At 33.8% G+C, this 21883-nt stretch overlaps 2 protein-coding genes across 2 annotated transcripts; both read left to right on the top strand.

Annotated features, from left to right (window-relative positions):
- Positions 1-8919: 8919 nt before the first annotated feature.
- Positions 8920-12181, top strand: LOC149200967 (protein NO VEIN-like). The gene is made up of 3 exons (XM_089401142.1): positions 8920-9220; positions 9317-9524; positions 11337-12181. Exons 1-3 carry the CDS (start codon positions 9071-9073, stop codon positions 12179-12181), a joined length of 1203 nt encoding a protein of 400 aa, XP_089257268.1. The 5' UTR covers positions 8920-9070.
- A 26-nt stretch (positions 12182-12207) lies between these two features.
- Positions 12208-14706, top strand: LOC149200966 (uncharacterized). Its single transcript, XM_089401141.1, has one exon. It carries the CDS (start codon positions 12208-12210, stop codon positions 14704-14706), a length of 2499 nt encoding a protein of 832 aa, XP_089257267.1.
- Positions 14707-21883: the final 7177 nt, after the last annotated feature.

Raw genomic sequence — 21883 nt, 5'->3', positions numbered from 1 at the left:
CCAAACAAGGGAATTGAATCTACAGGGCTTAGGAAAGGTGGTGGAAGATGGTCAATTATGTTCCATAATGCTCAACCTGGGAGCAAAACCGACCTCTAGGACCTCTTACCTTCAAGGTGGTTGCAGACTTGATCACTATTATGCCTCATTAGACCATTGCTAACAAGGATTATGCACAATTTTGTTATGATGGAGCATCACTTCAAAATGTGCATGGACGATTGATGAACCCAATCTCTAGGTTAGATAGGAGGGTATATTATGACCTATTGGTTTGTTGAATATCATGGATCTTAGTCCTTTCATCTTGGTTTAAGCTTCTCCTTTGCAGTGATTTGTGATTGTAGTAACCTTATTAGATTTTTTTGTTTTTTTGTTGTTCCAACCCCAATGTTATACTCGACCTTGTCCATTCCTCCTCCTTTCCTCTTTCTTCAATTCTAGTCCATTTTGTCCCTACTAGCTTCGATCTCATCTCTCAAGGTGACTCTTCCTAGCCCCCTCCACCTTAAGACTCTTTGGTATCTCTTGTAAGTTACTTCCTCTAAACTAGCCTTTTAATTCCATTCTTGCTAAGTGTTACTAGTTTAGTCAACACTACTCTTTGAAGTCTATATCTAGTGCTTTCTAGAGGAAAGTCTATCTCTATAAGGCTTCAACTAAACATGCCAATAGGTCAATGAAGCCAAAGAGGGAGGGCACAAAGCAATAAAAATCCCTCATTTACATTTTAGTGAGGCAACCAATAGTTATTCGAAGCAAGTCCCCCTTAGATCAGAGAAAAATTTTCCATTGCCAAAGGGGAAATAGGACTCCCCACACTTCCATGCATGATTGGGAGGTCAATTTTGAGATAGGTATATGGGTGTGGAATATAGGCCATCCCAAGGTTGCTGACACTAAGCACTAGAACATAGTTCAACTTTATTGGTAAATTATTTAGGACAAGAATGAAGCCCATGAATAAGTCCTTCTACAATTGGACAAGGTTATGCTTCATGTTAAGCAGAGTTGTATTGGTATATTATTTAGGACAAGAATGAAGCCCATGAAGAAGTCCTTTTACAATTGGACGAGATTATGATTCATGTTAAGCAGATTAAGTAGACTGCATTCTCACTCTCCTTAAGATCCAGTACCCTTAATTGCAGATGGTTGATATACACAAGAAAATCATGGCCTTTTAGGTTTCAAACTAATCTAAGACCAATAGATATTTGCTTTTTAGGTTTCAAACTATTCTAGGACCAATAAATATTTTTTTTGCATTTTTTTTTTATTCAGTAAAGTCTATCAAGCTTTACAAAGATAAATCAACATAAGAACAAATGTTTATTAGATATTGTTAAGATGTATATCTAAAACTTAGATCACACTACTTGGATTGGCAAAAATTTTAGCTAACATTACTTGTATTATCAACTAATCTTTTTACCATTAATTAAATTTTTTTGATTAGCCAACCAATTGACAACTTATAATAAATATTTTAAATTTCCATAATACAATAGAAAATATAAAAAAAAAAATTATTATCCAACCAATTGACAACTTATAATAAATATTTTAAATTTCCATAATACAATTGGAAATAAATTTAGACTTAAAAAAATAATGATACATATTTAAAAATATTAAATATGATTTAAATTTATTTTTAAGAATTTATATATTGTAAATTTATAAAAATAAGTGATTGTTAAAAATTTAAGAGTGATTTATGTAAATGAAAGCTTATTTTTAATTTTTTAGATCACATATAAATTATGTTAAATATTTAAGTTTTGTTCATTTACAATGATATTATTATAACATAGAATTCTGGAAATTTACATAAATAGAAATTAAAACAAGATCATAAACAATTTTTACTTCAACGAACCGAAGCGTAAATTATTAATAATAAAAACTACGTAACTGGATTAATATAGTTTTTCCTTTAATTTAATAGAAAACAAGTCAGATTTATTTATATGGGTGAATTTAATATTTTAATTTTAATGTTTGGATGAAAAATTATTTATTTTTGAATTTGCAATTAGATAAAAATATCATAATTAAAAATATGAACCATTATTATTTAAATTTACATTTATTTATATATAATATTTATTTGAAATTTTATTAAATATGATAAATAGAATTAAATTAATTTATTATTTTATTGGTTTAAAATAAATTTATATTATGCTTTATCTGTATCATTTTTTTTAATCGAACTTTCTATTTAATGCTCGATTACAATATTTTTTTCAGACTAAATTGTAAATCACCTCTTGGTATAATAATTAAAAAATATTAATAAAAGAACCTCATAAAATTGATTTTGTATTTCTTATTTCTAATATCTTATATATGATGATGTTCATTATCATTAATGTCCACTAAGACCAATATGGTCTACATGACCTTAAAAAGGTAAGAGATTAATAGAAATTCTTCAACATGTTATTTCTATGTTGGAAGAGAGATGTGAGAGAAGCCTTCTCATATCATCATAGTTTTGTTGCCTTAACACGTCAAGAAGGTTGGTAGTGTGAGAAAGATTTTAAAAAATTGAATGGATTTGAATATAACTTGAGCAATATAAGAGAGTGTTTTTCATCTTCAACCCTCTTAGTATAGCATTAGTGAAACTCTTTCTTCCCATGGCATTTTAGTAAGAAACCAAAGGCAGTTTCACTATGAAGCTCATGAGAATTAATTCTTAACACTCATGAAGATAGACAAGTAATTTTGGTTTTTGAAATTGAGGTTGATCACCTCTTTATAATATCTTAGTTTCTTTATGGCCCCACAACTTCTCTTTAAATTTTGGAAGTAACAATATTTTTAATATATTTAATAAATTAATTAAAAAATATTAAATAGTAAAAAGACTTCCATATAGATAGATAGATATATATAATTAATTAATTTTTAATGCATGTATCTTCGATCAGGGTGTTGGAATTCTAGATGTTGGAGGAGGGGGAGCCCACCACCCCATCGCCTCCTATTGCATTTAAAAGGTGATGGCATGGCCAACCCACCCCATGCAACACATGCAAATAATTATCACCACATTTCAATCTCATGAAAGATTCTCTCTACTCTAGTGCTATGGGATGAGAGACCTTGCTCTCCATTTTTTCTACTATGCCTAGGTTATACCTTTGTGCAAGTGGGACAATTCCTTTGAGCGACATGCAATGAGGGGCTCACATTTGCTAGTAAAGACACAAGGTTGTGGCAAAATTTGTGGGTTTCCTCTCTGGTACAGGAGATGACTTTTTCCTATGGCCATGGCTCAACATGCACCGATACTCTGAGAGACTTAGATTCTGGGTTTGTGGTTCCCAACTCATGTATTGGACGCTAAGCAACAACAAAGGGATAAGCCTAAGACTAGCAGTGGAGGTATCACCTGGGGTGCAAATGAAGACCAAGATGACAAACATTTCAAGATCAGGAGACATCAACCCTCATCCAACTTTCACAACTACATAGGTTCAGGCATGGTGGGTCGGTCAACATTGGGTAATTATCTCTTTGTCCAATTCCTTGGGTTTTGACAACATCTTCACTAGTTTTGTTTCTATTTCGTGGGTTCTAGCATGTAATTCTCTGAGCTTAGCAAGGGTGAGCAGTGGTTTTGTTGTTGTTGCCTCTCAGTGGTTATTGGACCTTGTCTGGAATATTTTATCTATCTGCCCCCTTCAAAAGCCAAATTTCTTTATAAGCCATCAGAGACTTCCCTAGCAATCCATGCCACCCTAGATTTTACTTTTATTTGGTCTTCTCATCTTCAATTCCTTTAGTTTTTTGGGTGTTTTGGGGAAGAACTCTATCCTAGCCCTTAATTATTTGGTACAATATGCCCCTAAAACAAATGCACTACCTCCATGGATCTTGGGACAAGGGTCCTCAAGGTCGACCACCAACCCAAGCCCAAGATGCCAATTTCATTTTCCACACGACTGCTCCATAAATTCCAGAGGAAATCCATAAACTTGAAGCCTTGACCATTAGTGATAGCCAAGACTACTTTGACTTAGAAATTCAAGCTGAGGTAGCCAATTGGGTTCCAAATCCTAGACACACCAAGGGAAGACAAATGTTAGATGCACATGGAATCTGAAGAGACATGAATGATAGAACAATTAATTTCCTTTACTATAAACATAGATGTATATTTATAATACATTCTTGTGACAGTTGGATTCATCTTCCAACGTCTCTTGGACTCCTTTGACCGTTCATCTCCCACACCTTAACCCTTGGCGAGTGAGGTGTCCAACATCAAAGCTAATACTCGAGCTCCATCACCCTCCATTAGCAGATGAAAACACTCTTGCACAATGTCTTGAAGGAGAAGCTTAAAGATCACAATGATATAATCTCTTCCTTGAATAAAATAAAGCATGTGCAACATTACAAACACTCATGTCTTGCTAGTTTGGATGCTCGATTTTCTCACCTAGAAAGCCATCTAGAATGTGATATGAAACCTCCTACCCCAGCTGGAACCAACACTCGAAATCTGCTCTAAATTACTTCATGTGACTCTTGATATTATATTTAGTCACTTGGAATTTGCCTTTTACTTTTTGTATCTTTGTCTTTGTTAATTGTCATAAACTTCATAGTCATAATTATAGTTGTTATCATTTTGCATTATCTGTAAGCTTGTCCATGATCACTATATCTAAGTCCCCTTGAAAAAAAATGTAATAGAACATAACATGAACAATGATATCATTTATTGTTATATAATTTTTTTTTTGAAACAATACTATATATATGTATGTTAATGTTAATATTTTAATACAGTTTTAAAAAAAAATTGTAATCTTAATTAACAATATATTTATGATAATAAAATTTGTATTTTTTAAAATAAATTTTATTAATCATATATATATCATTTTGATGATCATAAACATGCTTGTCATTGTGCTTGGACTTGAACATACGTTAGATTTTGCCACAAATATTTTGATTCTTCAAAATGCAAATAGGGTTTATATCTCTTTTATGTGATTGAATTTTTTTTTGGAAGGAAAGAGAATTCTTTGTTTTATTAAATATCAAATTTATGTTTGATTAAGCTGCTCTTATTGCATTAGCAATTTTTATCAAACAAATTTCATTATTTTAAAATTATTCAATATTATTAATTAGGTTTCTGTTGTACAAGCACAAACTCAATAACATAGACGATCATAGACTTCTTAAGCTAGCTTTAAATTCCAGCCAAAACCACCTAAGGCTCAATCGGGAGTGGCATAAAGGCACAAGGGCCTGGTTAAACTATTGGGAGATCAACGAGAATGATGCATTGCAAAACATAAATAACATTAAAGATATTGTTACTTATAAGTTCAAAGAAAAAATGTGGTGTGAGAAAGATTTAGCGGCTAAAAGAAAATTAAGTTATTATAAGAAGGTCATCAACCCCACCTTAGAAGATCAAAAGTATCTCTCTATTTTAACTAGCTCAAAGAAGAAAATTAATATAGCAAAGATTAGAAAGAATTCTCATGAGCTCCATAATGAAACAGGGCGTTGGGCACTTCCTAAAATGCCGTGGATGGAAAGGATGTGCCATATATGTGAGAATAGGAACATCGAGGATGAAAACCACTTCCTCTTAGAGTGCCCCGCGTACAACCACATTAGATCTCAGTTTCACAATCTTTGTTACAATACTGACGTTCCTAGCCTTTTACAATGTCAAAATTATAGTGAGCTTGGGAGGCTTTTCTCCAAGCTTGTTGAGCATAGGAATAAAATCTTAAATCAAAATAAATAATTTGTTTCTTTAGATCCGATAAACCAATGTTTGGTCTCAGCAGACGTTAACCACCACCATCATCATCATCATCCATTAATTTAATTATAATATAAATTATCATAAAATAATTTAAAATTAAAATATTAAACTATATAATTAAATTGGTATAAATTAAAAAAATAAAATATAATGGATTAAAAAAATAGTTTACTATTTTTATAAAATACAATTGTAATTAATTAAAATATTCAAATAATACAAAAAAATTATTAATGTCCAAAATATATTTAATTTCTACTTTCTATTTTAAAATATTTATTCTTAATGAGAAAATTTCTATCTTTTCTTTAACTTTATAACGTTTATAAATATAAACGTATAAGAGTTTATAGTTAATTTCAATTCCAGATATAGATACATGATGCGTAAGGACTGAGATCACTTTATTATCAGAAATCTGGTACAACCAGGTATTTTTTATATAAAGATTATATTGATTTTCTTTTTAATTTAAAAATAAAAACAATAATATGATTAATAAAATAATTGAATTAAATAAATTAGATAATATTATAATTAAGGACAAATCAAAATATTGTATGTTGAACAAAAAGTTATTTGTATTTAATAAATTAGATAAGTTAGTTTAATTTATTTTAAGCTCAAGATCAATTGAGGATTAAATTTTTTTTAAGTGAAAATTTTTAAGATTAAATATTTTAAGATGAAACTTTTTTGTTAAAATTAAAAATTAATTTGATTCTTCTCGACTTTAATTAGACTTAGAGTTACAATGAATCTACATTAATATTTCCCTTTTTAAATAAATTATTTTCCACATAAATACCAATAATAAATACCATAAATCCATACATTATTTTTATTTTAAAATATAACTATTTTTGTTCTTTTATTATTTTTATATCATTTTTATTTTAAAATATAACTATTTGTATTCTTTTATTATTTTTATTTACATAACGTGACTGTACGAGCCTCTCCCAGCAATTTGATGATATTTCTAATTGATAAGAGGCTATTTAAATTTAGTAAATTAAATGTTAGGGCTTAGCTGTCCATACCACTCGCCTACCCTCTCCTTCCAAGTTACCGTCAAAGCTCCTTCAGTGCACCTCCAAACTATTTTCCATACGCAACTTTGGCATATATTAGTTTTAATCATTAGAAATATTATTACAGATATGGAAAGGATTTCGGTCCATGGCAGAACAAAAATTCGAAACAAGCGGTCAGCGAGGGTTCGAATCCAGCAACCCGACGAGCACTATATCTTCGATGGACAGGGTTTTCCATGGAACTGGGACGGGGGAGTGGAGTTTCTACAGTCTCTGAATACGCTAGCCATCTGCGACCAGAAATACAACGGATGCCTGCTCGGTAATGGAATATTTCATCCGTTATGTTTGATATTTAAGCCAAGTCAATTTAATTCAGTTTGAATTTTGAGTGAGATTAATTATGAAAAATACGCTTTTCCGTCACGGGCTTGAATTATAAAATCCAAATAATAAGCTTGAATTTTGAGTGAATTAAATTATTAAAAATATACGTTTCAGTCACAGGCTTGAGTTCTAAGTTCTAAAATACAAGGTAAATACACATAAAATTAGTACTTAAACCAAAATCTAGAATTCATGCCTAGGGTTACAGAGATGCATAGGGTTACAGTCATATTAGAGTATCAGTAAAAATTCATACCTTTTTCTCCGATATAACCTCCTTCCCTTCTCTTCTTTGTGGAGCGTCCAACGCTGCATATAGAATCGATATTATGTTTCTGAAATCCAATCTCATTGTTGAACAACAACAGTGTAAAAGTTGCACCCACTTCACAGATATCTTTGCTCGTAATTACAAATTCCAACGAAGGTTTAACACCAGATGCATAGTTGTTATCCTCTGCATTCTGCAGTCAAACCACCATTTTTTAAGTATTGCACACCAAAAAAGATAAAACCTATTTGATAATTTGAAGCAGGTTAATTGACTAGGAAATACCTGGATGAGCTCCATAAGAAAATGAACATCCTTGCTATATAACTCAGCAGAGAGATGTCTAACCGCTTGGTGCAAATCTTCTGCGAGTGGGTTATCGGCAGAAAGCTTGGTCTTCCGAATGTGTTCAATGTGATCCCTAGGCGTCGCCATACCCGCTTGTGCAGTGATGCAAAGCAACCCACTAACAACTGGCAGCTATTGAACTGTGGGTGAATGAATAGAGTGGATAATCTCAGAGGCGGATTCGCGTTAGTATGCTTCTGAAACTATATAATCTCACAGGCGAATTGGCGTTAGTATGCTTCTGAAAGTGTATATATGCTTACCAACCCTGTACTTATTTGAAAGCATATTTTATTCGGAAGCGTCGAGCGGAAGATTTATAATAATAATAAAAAGAAAAAAAACATCGAGTCAGATCTGTACTGAAAAGTGATAAATTAATTGAAGCATATTAATAATAATAAAAGTAAGCATAAATATTTCTTAATGGGTTTTTGGACGTGTTTAATTACTGTACAAAGCATTAAATACTTTTCAATGGAAGATTAAGTTTAGGCGACCAGGCTAACCAGCGTGCTATCGGGCATTTAATGCACCCGATATCGGCTTCACCATACATACATGCCATGTAATAACGTGACAGCGCTCCGGCCGGGAAAGGTCTCGTGGCCAGGCCGGTTTACATCAATCCATCGTTCCCAAGGTCTGACAACGAACCTAACCAGCCGTCACTGACTTAATTAAACCACTTTATTCAATGTAGTTTAAGACGAACCTAACCAGCCGTCACTGACTTAATTAAACCACTTTATTCAATGTAGTTTAAGAACTACATTGAATAAAGTGGTTTAATTAAGTCAGTGACGGCTGGTTAGGTTCGTTGTCAGACCTTGGGAACGATGGATGTAAACCGGCGTGGCCACGAGTTCAATGGAGTTAGACTTCTGCACTTTTAATAAATGTATTTAAGAGATTTTCTAAAAAGTTTCAGACAAGTTGAAGCGACAGTGATCCATTTGGAATCTTGCATATTTGTAAATTTCGAAGAAAGAGCCATCTCAAGCGCATAAAGTTAAAGTAAATAGTATACCTCGTAAAGCAGATTGCCTGCGACAGAGACTACCACCCTTGCATCCGTCGATGGCACAGATCAATATAATGCAGTGAAGGGCTTAAGTTTGCCCCAGAGATTTGAGTGAGATAGGCACATTGCTACTGGATTTGGTTTGCATTATCACAGTGGTGTTGTTGGAGTTCCCTGCATATGCAGTTATGGCGACACAGAGAATGCACGTTCAACACATTCGGAAGACCAAGTTTTCTCCTGATAATCCCCTTGCAGAAGATTTGCACCAAGCGGTGAAACATCTCTCTGCTGAATTATACAGCAAGGATGTGCATTTTCTTATGGAACTCATCCAGGTAATTCCTAGGCAACCTACTTCAAATTATCTAATAGGTTTAACTGTACTTTTACATTTTTGTTTTCAGTACCTTAAAAACGGTGTTTTACTGCAGAATGCAGAGGATAACAAGTATGCATCTGAGGTCGAACCTTCTTTGGAATTTGTAATTACCAGTAAGGATATATGTGAAGTGGGTGCTACAGATACACTCTTGGTGTTTAACAATGAGATTGGATTTCAAAAACATAACATTGATTCTATATGTAGCGTTGGAAGATCTACCAAGAAGAAAAGGGAAGGAGGTTACATTGGAGAAAAAGGTATGGGTCGGTGCTCTGTTTTTGGTTAGAGTTTATAAAAGTCTCTATATTCTAGTTTTTTTTGGTTATTTTTTTTGGTTAACTTATGATTTTTTAGGGAGGAAAAACATATTATTAATTATTAGTTTTACACAAATCATATAATTCACCATATACACTCTACACTCTGGTAACTAAATTTCATTACACCCATCTTTAAGGAAGGAAAATCATATATTTCACCATATACACTCTACACTCTGGTAACTAAATTTCACCATACCCATCTCTAAAGAAGGCAAGGAAAGGAGGTTACTTTCGAGAAAAAGTTATGGGTTAGTTTTCTGCCTCATCTATGAGTCTATAGAAGTGTATATACTCTTATGGGTTAGTTTTCTGCCTCATGTCTGAGTCTAGACATGTATATACTCCAGTCTCCTATGGATTTTAACCTGTAATTTTTTAGGAGGAAATACATATTCTTAACTACTAGGCTTACATAAACTATATACCTCACTACATACACTTCTAGTAACTGTATTTCACCACACCCATCTCTAAAAAATGTAAGGGAATGAGGTTACATTGGAGAAAAAAGTATGGGTTACTGTTCTGCCTCTTTTTAGAGTCTATAAAAGTGTATATATTCTAGTTTCCTATGGATTTTAACCTGCAACTTCTTAGGAAGAAATACATATTCTTAATTGTTAGGCTTACACAAACTATATACCTTACCACATACACTTTTGAACTGTATTTCACCACAACCATTTCTAAAGAAGGTAAGGGAAGGAGGTTGCATTGGAGAAACATGTATAGGTTAGTGTTCTGTCTCTAGAGTCTGTAAAAGTGTACATACTCTAGTTCCCTTTGGATTTTAACCTTTGACTTCTTAGGAGGAAATACATATTCTTAACCACCAGCATAGATCCATCTTAAGCATGGATCTAACATGAGTTAAGCATGGATCTAACATGAGCCGAGATATCAAATTTCTTTAAGCATGCATCTAACATGAGCCGAGATATCAAATTTCTTTACGGGCAAACATATTTTAGAATGCAAAAAAAATGCCTAATTTTTTATCCTTTAAATTGTATTTTTGAATGTTATATAGAGATTACATAACATGTGTATTGAGCCATTTTATAGAATATTTTTGAAAAACATAAGGTCTAAACATTTTACTCGTATTTTTTTTAATTACTAATGACTTTACATGAAATTACAAACAATAGTTCATATGGACAACTAATTAAATTAAATATGCATACAATATATTTTTTTCTTTTTTATTACAGTTGCATTACTTTTCTATTTAGAGAATATTTTATTTTATTTAGAGAATATTTTATTTTATTTTAAGAGAGACAGATATACTTACACATTGCTTTACACATTGCTTTCTGCACTGATTTGTATACTTTTGGTCACCATATATCACCACACCCATCTTTAAAAAAAGTAGCCATCTTTTATCACCACACCCATCTCTAAAGAAAGTATCCATTTTTGGAAAATGCTGATAATAACCCATCTCTAAAAAAAAGTACCCATCTTTTGAAAAAATTGCTGATAATAGAGTAATATGGAATAACATGGGTATAACTTTTAAATATATTTAATTTTTTTATCAATTTGATACTAATTTTTTTCCTTTTCAATTCGTCCATCATTTAAACTTGGAAACTTTGAATCTGAATTTGAATTTCTATATAATACTTAATAACATTACACATTACTGTGCCGATTAAAGTGCTCTTGGCACTGGACTAAATATCTGATTGAATTATGTTATTTTTAACTTATCTAATTATATTTTTTTGGTTGAAGGTATTGGATTTAAGAGCGTATTTTTAGTCACAAACCAGCCCTGTATTTTCAGCAATGGCTATAAGATAAGATTCAACGATGTCCCTCCTCGTGATGCCAACATTGGATATATCGTCCCAGAATGGATTGAAAGAAAACCCAGCCTTGCTGAGATTGAAGAAATTTATGGGTGCCGGCTTCCTAATACTGTTATAGTTCTACCTTTGCGTCCTGAGAAGGTTGAAGCTGTGAAGCAAGAGCTCTCCAATATTCATCCTGAAGTTATTTTGTTCATGTCTAAGATAAAAAAGCTTTCAGTTCGTGAATTTCATGTGGATCCCAGCCTGAACAAAATTAATTCAATCTCCGTTTCACGGGAGACGGAATTTCAGAGTTCTAAGAGTGATGACAGTGAATCTTTCACTCTGCATTTGTCAGGTGAAGAGAATAAACATTCCATGGGGAAATCCAGCTATTACATGTGGAGGCAACGTTTCCCTGTAAAAGAAAAGTACAAGGTTGAGCAGAGGAAAGACCTGGAAACATTGGCGATTACTCTGGCTTTCCCCTTTGATAAACGCCTTACAAGAGAAAACATGACAGCTCCCAGCATTTATGCTTTTCTTCCAACAGAAATGGTCACCTGTTTTCCGTTTCTAATACAAGCAGATTTCTTACTGGTTTCTTCCAGAGAGAGTATTATTTTTGACAACAAATGGAACCAGGGAATACTAGACTGTATTCCGGTAGCTTTTCGTTCAGCATTTCATATTCTCGTCCACTCTGATTCACCCCTTCATCAAAATCTCAATTTTATAAATACATCCCTGTTGAAGCCCCTCATTACCCGCAGCTGGAACAAGTAAGAACTGGCATTCAGGCCCAGTTAAGGATGGACGAAATAATTTTATGCGATTCCAGCTTTGTTGACAAAGATTTCGGTAGGCCAACAGAAACTCGGACAGTACTGTCAGCATTTAGAAGCATTCTGGAGAAAGCAAGAAAACAAGGTCGGCAGAGCAGCCTGGACGCTTTCGTGGCTGGAGAAGACAAAATAGTCCATTCCTGCCTTGATAAGCCTGAGTTTTCTAATATCTTGAAGTTCTTGAATGTGGAGAATGTTTCATATCATTGGTATGCTGGTTGCATTAAGTCATCTGGTTGGGTGAATGGTCTGTCGGAAAACTTATATGTGGAACTTCTTTGTTTCATTGCTGAACATTGGAAGTCTGAATTTTCAAGTCACCTACAAAATACTCCCTTCCTGAAGTATGTAAAGTCTGCCAACAACACAGCTTTGGCAAAGGTATCAAATAATCAACCGGGCACAAGAATATATTTTTCTTCACAGCGGTCGCACATAGCGTGGCTGGCACAATGGTCTGGAGAGCTTCAAAGTGCTGCCCGACACTATTTTATGCCTGAACCTATTCAGAAGGCCATAGTAGAGTTGCCTGGTAACAAAGGTGAGAAACTGCGTAAGTGGCTTGAAGAGTATCCTAAAATTACAGAGCTTTCAATCTCAAGTTTCGCCAAGCAGCTCCAGGACGTTGTAAAATCTTCAACAGATAGTAAGCTTGTTATCAATGTTGCACATTTTTTCCATTTTTCATCTGTAAATAGGTACATCGAAGATCGAGATTTGTTCGATCTTTGCTCGACTATTCCTATCGTGGATGGGTGGGGTACTGTCAGACAACATGGTTCTGTAAATATCCTCCTTCCTGCATCAATAAGTAAGTGGGCCAAGTTAATGAGAAGTCAACAATGGACTGGGCAAAACTTTGTTGAACTCTCAGAATATTATCTTACATTACCTCGTTGCGCACGGGGTTTTACAGAAGCAGGTAAAGATTTAGTTTCATTCGTTAAGCAACAGCTTGGTGCATTAGATATTCCACAGCTAATCCCTCCAAATGCCCATTTTCCCTTCAATCATTTGGATAAGGAGAGTGCATTTGTTCTGCTGGATTGGATAAGTTCCCAGAAGCTACGTCCCTCTTTTAAACAGAGTGTATCAGATTGCAAATGGCTGAAAACGGGCAGGGGTTTCGAATCTCCTGCTAAGTCCTTTTTGTTTGATTCGAAAATGAGGCTTGCTCAGCATTTGGAAGAGGATGATCTTCCTTGTATTGACGAGGCATTCTATGGGTATGCTATTCATAATTTCAAAGATGCTCTTGAAAAGATAGGAGTGGTCACTGAGGAAGGAGGAGGATGCGATGTTATTGTTGATCATCATATTCAGATGCATACAGATTTCAAAACCATAAAAAGGCTATATAGTTATCTCCAGGTTTCAGAGTGGGAGCCTTCTGTATTTAGCGTTTTACCAATTTGGATTCCAAATGAGCAAAAATGGACGCCGACAGAATCCTGTGTGATTCATGACGTAAATGGGCTTTTCAAATCGAGGTTGAAGATCCTGGAAAACTGGTACGATGAAGAATTGCTCAATTTCTTTTCAAAGTCTCTTCGCGTACCCAACTATCCACAAATTGAAGACTACTGCTTGCTGTGGCGGGATTGGGGAGAAAATGGTAACCATGGAATAACTGAATCAGTGTGTTGTCTGGTATGGAAACGTATTGTGCATAAGTGGTCGAGTTCCTCCTCTCTCACAAAACAATATCTTGGAAGCGGCTGTAAAGTCCCTGTCTGCACAAATAATGGAGATATCCGTGTTAGTAGTGCAACCCAAGCATATATCCCAGACGACTTGCAGCTTAAAGAATTATTCAAAGGACGTTCACCAATGGTAAATTTTACTTGGCACCCGAACCCTTCTGATCCTCAAATACCTTTGGACTCTTTGTTCTCCATTTATAACCATCTGGGCGTTCGTAATATATCTCAAGCTGTAACCAAAACTGAGATTTCTATGCAACAGAGGATCTCTTGGCAGAAGCTTAAGTTTGGGGAGGGGATATTGGGGATGGGGTTATGCAGAGTATGTGTTGCATATCTAGCGAAGCCTTCTTTCAATTTGCACTCTCAAAAGAGACATCAACTTGTCAAGCCTCTCATGGAGTGTCCTGTGTTTGGAGTGGTAGAACCACTCAGTGTAGAATATTCTCTATTATCAGGACAGAATATTAAAGTAAACACAACAGCTATGGTAAGATGGGAGAAAAGCCCCAAGAGGCTTTTGATGCAGATTCCTGATAGAAACAACCAAAAGGCAAAGATGATGTTTGTCACTAATTTTGCTGAGGTAATCTCACAAGGTCTGTTAGCAGAATTTCCAGATTTGGTTGGAGGACTATGTGAGTTAATTAAATTGGGATGTGCTTTTGACTTTAACTCAGAAGCAGTGGATTTCATGCTTCAGAGCAAAAATCTTCAGTTGTTCGTAGAGGATGAGGGCTTTCTGTCTTCCTATTCTACCTAAAACATGTAAAATAAGACAGGTTCCTGAAGGAGTGTAGGCTCATGTTGTATTTACTTGGTATTATAGATATCGTTAAAATTTGTGAAGGGTTTAGGGCTTAGATATAGATTGGAACACTAGCAAGCATCTTCAGATATGCTTTCAAATTAGGTTTCTCTTCGATTAGGTAGAAGGTAGACTTGTAGATCTTAAATGAACTTAAATATTTGTATTTCAATATATATGCTCTTACAGAGTGATTAAACTTTTTTAAATTAAAGGGTTAATATGTTGAGTTTTACTTTAATTCTATTTCTCACACATGTTATAAGGGGATGGAATTAGCTTTTTTGTTGTTCTTTTTGGTGCAAGTTTTTAAGTTCTGGTCAATAGATATGTTGTAATTTAATAGTAAGTTATTTTTAAAATTAAGTTTAGCTAAATAATTTTTTTTGAATATAAAATATAGTATAGAATATTTAAAAAATTATTATAATTTTTAAAATTTTAATTAAAATAATTAACAATAACTTCAAAATTTAAAATGGAGAAATTTGTGTTTGTATAAATAACTTAATTTTGGATCCATTAAGTATCAAATTTCTTTTTAGAATCTCAATTCTTAATACATTCTATACTAACTGGAAACAAGATACACATTTTTAAATGTTGAATTTTTTATATACAATGGGAAAGTGTTTTTATATACAATGGGGAAGCCGTTTAACTTCTTATTAGCAATGAGGAAGCGGTTTAACTTCTTATTGGCAATGAGGAAGCTGAGATTCATATTGACTGCACTTTATGAATTATCATCAATTCTTCTTGAAAATCTGTTGATTAAAGTGCTATTCTTCATTTACACATCCATATTGATTGCAGCAAACCATGCCATCAATTCTGTTTTTGTTGTTTCCCATTTTTTTATTATAAAAAATTGATTCAAGTTATTAAGGATGTGACAAAAGCTTAGGTTTAACAATAATGGTAATCTCAAACCATTTAAGTATTTTATTTACTATTCATAAAATCCATTACTTCTATTTTGTCTTGTGAAATTGTACAAGGACAAAAATTCAAAAGGGTGTTTTGAGATATTCAATGCATATTTGTATTATACATTAAATTTGAATGAGTTTTTTTGGCATAAAATTTGTTTGTATCATACATTAAATTTGAATGAGTTTTTTTGGGCTTAAAATTTGTTTACACATGGAGATGGAGATTCTCGTTGACTGCATTAATTAAAGAATTATCATCAATTTTTTCTTTTGGAAAATCTAGTAATTAAAGTGTTATTCGTAGTTTACACAAAAATATTGATTGCAACAGAGTATATCATCAATTTGATTTTTGTTGTTTTTCATTTTTCTATAGAAAATTGACTCAAATTATTGAGGATTTGACAAAAACCTAAATTTAATAATAATTGTAATTTCAAACAATTTAAATATTTTGTTCATTATTCATAAAATTGTTTTCTTCTATTTTCTCTTATTAATTTGCAAAATAAATAAATTCAAAAAGATGTTTTGAAATATTCCAAGCATATTTTATAATACTTTAAATTTAAATGAATAAATTCATTTATTTATTTTAAATTCATTTACAAATTTAAAATTATTTTTAAGTTATACTAAATATTGTAACTATAAAATTATTTTGCTACTTATAAACAATTTTTAAAACAACTTATTAAAGATTTTTATAAAACAATTTTATTTAAAAATTTAAATAACCAAGTAATATGGAACAATTTCTATATACAAAACAACATAATATTGTTCCCTAGAATTTATTAATTACTAAATTGTGAATTTAGTAATTATAAATATATTAATATATAAAATCAAAATTAAAATCTTTTAATAAGAAATTAAATTTTTGAATTTTACCCCTTACATTTAACTTGTGATTGAGAAAAATGTTTTTTATCCTCGCACATGTTCATGTCATAAATTTCATAAAAATCATTATTTTAACATATAAAAATAAATCTAAAATCTTTAATTAAGATAATAATATTGTAAATTTTATTAATAGGATTTAATTTGTGATTGAGAGGAATGTTTTTAATCCTTTTTATATTATATTATAATAAATATTTTATTTTATTTTTTTAATACTATTATTAATATTTTAAACATTCTTTATCATATAATTATTGTTGATTTTTATTAAAAAAAAGCTAATATTAATGATAACATCGATTGAAGGAAAAATTGACACTAAAATGTGTTTATTTGTGGTAGCATCGAATGTGCTCTAGTTATGAAAATTGGTGGAGATGCTAAAACACATGAGATTTCCAAAATCCAAAAAATATTTGGGGAAATTCCAATAATTAATATTTTTAATGGGGTTCTTAAGTCTAAACTTAGAAAAAATAAAATATTAACGAGTATTAATATGAAACTAGATGAGAATGTTTTAAATGACATGGATTAAGCCAAATCTAATTTTAGTCGTTGATTAGATATTTAATCTCAGCCGTTGAAGACTCAACAGGGAAAATATAAGAGGAGGGTTGAGGGTCATTTGGAGATACACCAAGATTGATCAGTGAGTTCGATTTTCTGGAGCGGGTTTTGCTGAGAAAATTCGAACAAGTGATTTGTTGCAACGAGGGGCAGTGAGTACATAGTAGAGAGGCATAGATAATGTTTGAAGGTCAGAGCAGTGACTGAAGAAGCTGACACAAAGGCAGCGAGAGCTACGCAATGGCAGAGATAGTAACTGAGGGTCAACGTAGTGACTGAAGAGGTTAACGCAAAGGCAGTGAGTGCTATGCAGAGGCAGCAGGAGCCAAGCAAAGGCAGCTAGAGATTGTGCAGACGCTGAGGGGCATGCGTGGGTGACGTAGAAGGCCAGAGAGTTTACGTAGAGAGGCAAAAGGCTGACACAGAGGGTTTAGGAGCTACGCAGACACTAGCAGGGCTGACCCAGGGCCTTGGAGAAACGCCAAAAGGATTTTCGTGGGGTAGACTAGTGCTGAGAAGCTAGCTTAAGGTAATGGAAACATGAGAAACTAACAGAGTGAGTTGGGGAACTAGTTGGAGATTAAGAATGAGGGGCAGTGAGTACATAGCGGAAAGGCAAAGATAATGCTTGAGGGTCAGCGCAGTGACTGAAGGGGCTAACACAAAGACAGCCAGAGCTACGCATATGTTAGCCTCACTCTCATGTGATGAAAACAATTACAAGTCCAAAACAATTAAATTAATTAAAATCAAGAAAGTTGGATTTAATCCTACCTTTCTAGATTGAGTTTGTTCCTCATGGTTAGGAGTCAGTTTAGGGATTAATTGGTTGAGAGATTCTCTCCAACTAGTTAGGGTCCTAGATTAGTGTGTTGTTGAGAGATTCTCTCAACCATAGTGTCCAATATAAACATACTATTTTGAGACAAATTTCCTCATGTATTTATTTGTACTATTATCATTTTTGTATATTTGATTGCATCGAGAGGAATACAGTAAGGCTAAAGCCTTTTCCGCCATTTCTATGTCTCTAGTATTTTTTATGTGTGTTAATTGTGTTTAATATTCTACATGTGGTATCAGAGTGGTATGGGCTGCGGTTTGTAGAGAAGTGACAGATATATCTTTATTAGAGATGTGAGCGTCATGAGCTTGAGTCGTTGAGTAAGTCTTAACTAGTGCGGTTTCCTATGTGTGGAGCCACAGAACCAATTGAGAGAGCCAAGCATTAATGTGGCATTTGATCGTGGTGTTGCTGCTTTTTCTAAGCATGACGATTCCTACCTGGGTGAGTTGTTATGCATCAGTTGTTGTCTGTTTGGAGTACGAGTTTGTCCATCATCCATGAAGAAGAGTAAATTGACGAAGAAGTGCATGCATGTTTCATATCCTCTACGCGAGATGGTTCTATGGGCGAAGCCATGAAGGTAAAGCTCTGTAGATCTAGTTGGATTATCATGGTTACAAATGATTATGCGGTTCTATTCTACTCTAAGCTTGATTGGATAGTATTTGGACTAAACACTGCAACATATTTCAACAAGAGAAGCATTGGTTTCTTCGATGATGGTAGCAATGCACTATAAGAAATAGCATTCACAAGAATTTTTTCCAAATTGTTGCTCACATTTCCTATTCTTTCGAGTCAAATTCCAAATTAAAATTATGTGGCAAGCATACAATGTTATTCTCTTGGCCCATAAAGACTCATGTTTGGAAGAAATCACTCCAAATCCATAAGTCAATTGTTCTACAATGATACCACTTGTACTATTGCTCCTTCCAAATCACGCTGCCTCAACAAGATTTTTGTGCAATCATGTGAACGTTGCTTTACTAAGCTTGCGTGGATCCTGTTTCTGTAGTGTTGACTGCATAGTGTAGCCTTGTGAATCAAAGTGGGAATGGGAATCTGAAAGCCTTATGTCGTCGTTTTTTTTACTCGAAGCCTTGCATAAGATTTGAATGGCACTCTCCAAAATGCAATAACCGGGCTACGCTACATCTTGTGTAACCCCTTAGTTTGAATTCTTTAGCATGTGTGATCGAATAACATGAATTTCTGTCTTCCATAGTTTACGAGGATTATCGATTCCTCCAGCCATGTTCAAAATATTCACTGAAGTCTTAACTATCTTTGTTGTCGACGGGGAGTTGTATTGTGCAATTCAATGCAAAGATCTGTCACAGATCATGAGAAATAGGAATTTCATTGAGCATAGAATCCCTCTACGGGTAGAGCCTCAATCGGGGTAGGTAATTCCAACACTTGCACTTCAGTAGGCATTCTTTGGTGAGACCATGCAAGGAGTCCCATTAATCTACCACAAAATGGTATTTTTGCATGGCAGAAGGGCTAAAAGTGGGTTTGCAAGTGCACTCTTAGGGGTTTGTCTACCTTTGAAGCCTGTCATCGTCTTTCAACACTGACTTCAATGAGTGGCAACACCTCGTGCAACCAAGACACCATTGGATCATGGTGTCCATGGTATGAGTGTCGATGTCAAAGATTGACGCTGCCACTCATTTTCAATTTGGTAAGTGGTTGTTCCTCATGTTCAATACGAGGACTATATATTTAGCAAGGTACTTGCATTGTGTCAGGGAGATATGGCAACGAGGGGCAGTTTGAAATCACTGGTTTTTTTTTTAAAGTATAAGTTGTTTTTTGATGTGGAATATGAATTGATTTGTGAGTGAAATTGTGAACTATGTCCTCTTCTCCATTTTTCTTATTGAAAAAAATAAATTTGAAATGTTATTATTGTAATCCAAAGTAATATTTTACTTTGAGATAGCTTAAGTTCATTTCAAAGTCAATTCAAAGTTAAAATTGTAACTGAGAAGTCATAATTTCAAGTGAGCAAAGTGAGGGTTGATGTGAAAGTTAAGTGGAGCCTTGTGTTGTTGTTTTTTTGCTCGAAGCCTTGCCTAAGATTTGAATGACGCTCTCCAAAATGCGCTAACCGGGCTACGCTACATCTTGTGTAACCCCTTAGTTTGAATCCTTTAGCATGTGTGATCGAATAACATGAATCTCTGTCTTCCCTAGTTTACGAGGATTGTCGATTCCTCCAGCAATGTTCAAAATATTGACTAGAGTCTTAACTATCTTTGTCGTCGACAGGGAGTTGTATTGTGCAGTTCAACACAAATATCTGTCGCAGATCATGAGAAATAGGAATTTCATTGAGCATAGAATCCCTCTACGTGTAGAGCCTCGATCGGGGTAGGTAATTCCAACGCTTGCACTTTAGTGGGCATTATTTGGTGAGGCCACGCAAGGAGTCCCATTAATCTACCACGAAATGGTATTTTTGCATGGCAGAAGGGCTAAAAGTGGGTTTGCAACTGCGCTCTTAGGGGTTTGTCTACCTTTGGACCATGTCATCATCTTTCAAAGTTGACTTCAATGAGAGGCGACCCCTGGTGCAACCAAGACACCATTGGATCATGGTGTCCATGGTATGAGTGTCGATGTCAAAGATTGAAGCTGCCACTCATTTGCAATTTGGTAAGTGGTTGTTCCTCATGTTCAATACGAGGACTATATATTTAGCAAGGTACTTGCATTGTGTCAGGGAGATATGGCAGCGAGGGGCGGTTTGAAATTATTGGTTTTTTTTAGAGTATAAGTTGTTTTTGATGTGGAATATGAATTGATTTGTGAGTGAAATTGTGAATTATGTCCGCTTCTCCATTTTTCTTGTTGAAAAAAAATAAATTTGAAATGTTATTATTGTAATCCAAAGTAATATTTTACTTTGAGATAGCTTAAGTTCATTTCAAAGTCAAGTCAAAGTTAAAATTGTAACTGAGAAGTCATAATTTCAAGTGAGCAAAGTGAGGGATGATGTGAAATTTAAGTGGAGCGGAAATTGAAGTTAACTTTGAAGATAGAGCTTTGTGCTTAAACAATGTCAACAAAAGGAGTTATAAGGGACAACTGATTGTTTATGTATTTAATACTTAATAAAGACATAATTTTTTTGTGGAGTTGAAGTGTCCTAGATCCAACCGAAATGGAATAAGGGGATCTTAGGTACACCGTGTGTAATGAATGCGTGTGCATGACTTGTGTTCATATTATCAAAACACTCTCTTTGTATTATGCTTAAACAACTACATGCACATAAGCAAGCTTAAGTATAAGAACGCTTAATCAAGCTCCTGTAATCAAGCTTAAGTACACAAGCACAAAGCATCACATCATCAACTTGATAAGATGATCTTCCAAGCAAGCACATTTTACATCATGTAATCAAATCAATCAAGTTAAGGATGCTACAAAATCAAGCATTTCAAGCCAAGACGACATCAACATCATCAACACTCTTTGTATCACTTGCAGATAAACATTTTTAACTGAATTGTACGGGTGCATTCTCGGTTGTAACCAACACTTTAATTTGAATTGTTAAGGTGAATACATTAAGTCAAGTAAGTCTTCAATTGAGTCATCAAGATTGAACTTGTCATTTGTCTCTTGGGTGCATTTTCGACAGTGTTTGACACCTTTCCTTTTTTAAAATCAGCACATTCAGTGAGTAAATTCAAGAAAGCACAGTGTCAACAATCAATCAAGCAAGTTCAAGCAAGCCATCTAGCAAGAAATTATCGTCAAATGAGTGTGAATTCTAGTATTCTATTCTTCAAGTGAGCATCAAATCAAGCCAATGTTTAATGCAAGTACAATAAGCAATAAATTAAGGGAGCGT

The sequence above is a fragment of the Pinus tabuliformis genome, chromosome 2_1 (assembly GCF_031772625.1).
Source record: "Pinus tabuliformis cultivar Carrire ecotype Pingquan chromosome 2_1, CPIR1, whole genome shotgun sequence".
Lineage (NCBI taxonomy): Eukaryota > Viridiplantae > Streptophyta > Pinopsida > Pinales > Pinaceae > Pinus > Pinus tabuliformis.
Note: the sequence above shows the minus strand (reverse complement) of the source record. Positions and strands in the feature narration are given on the sequence as shown.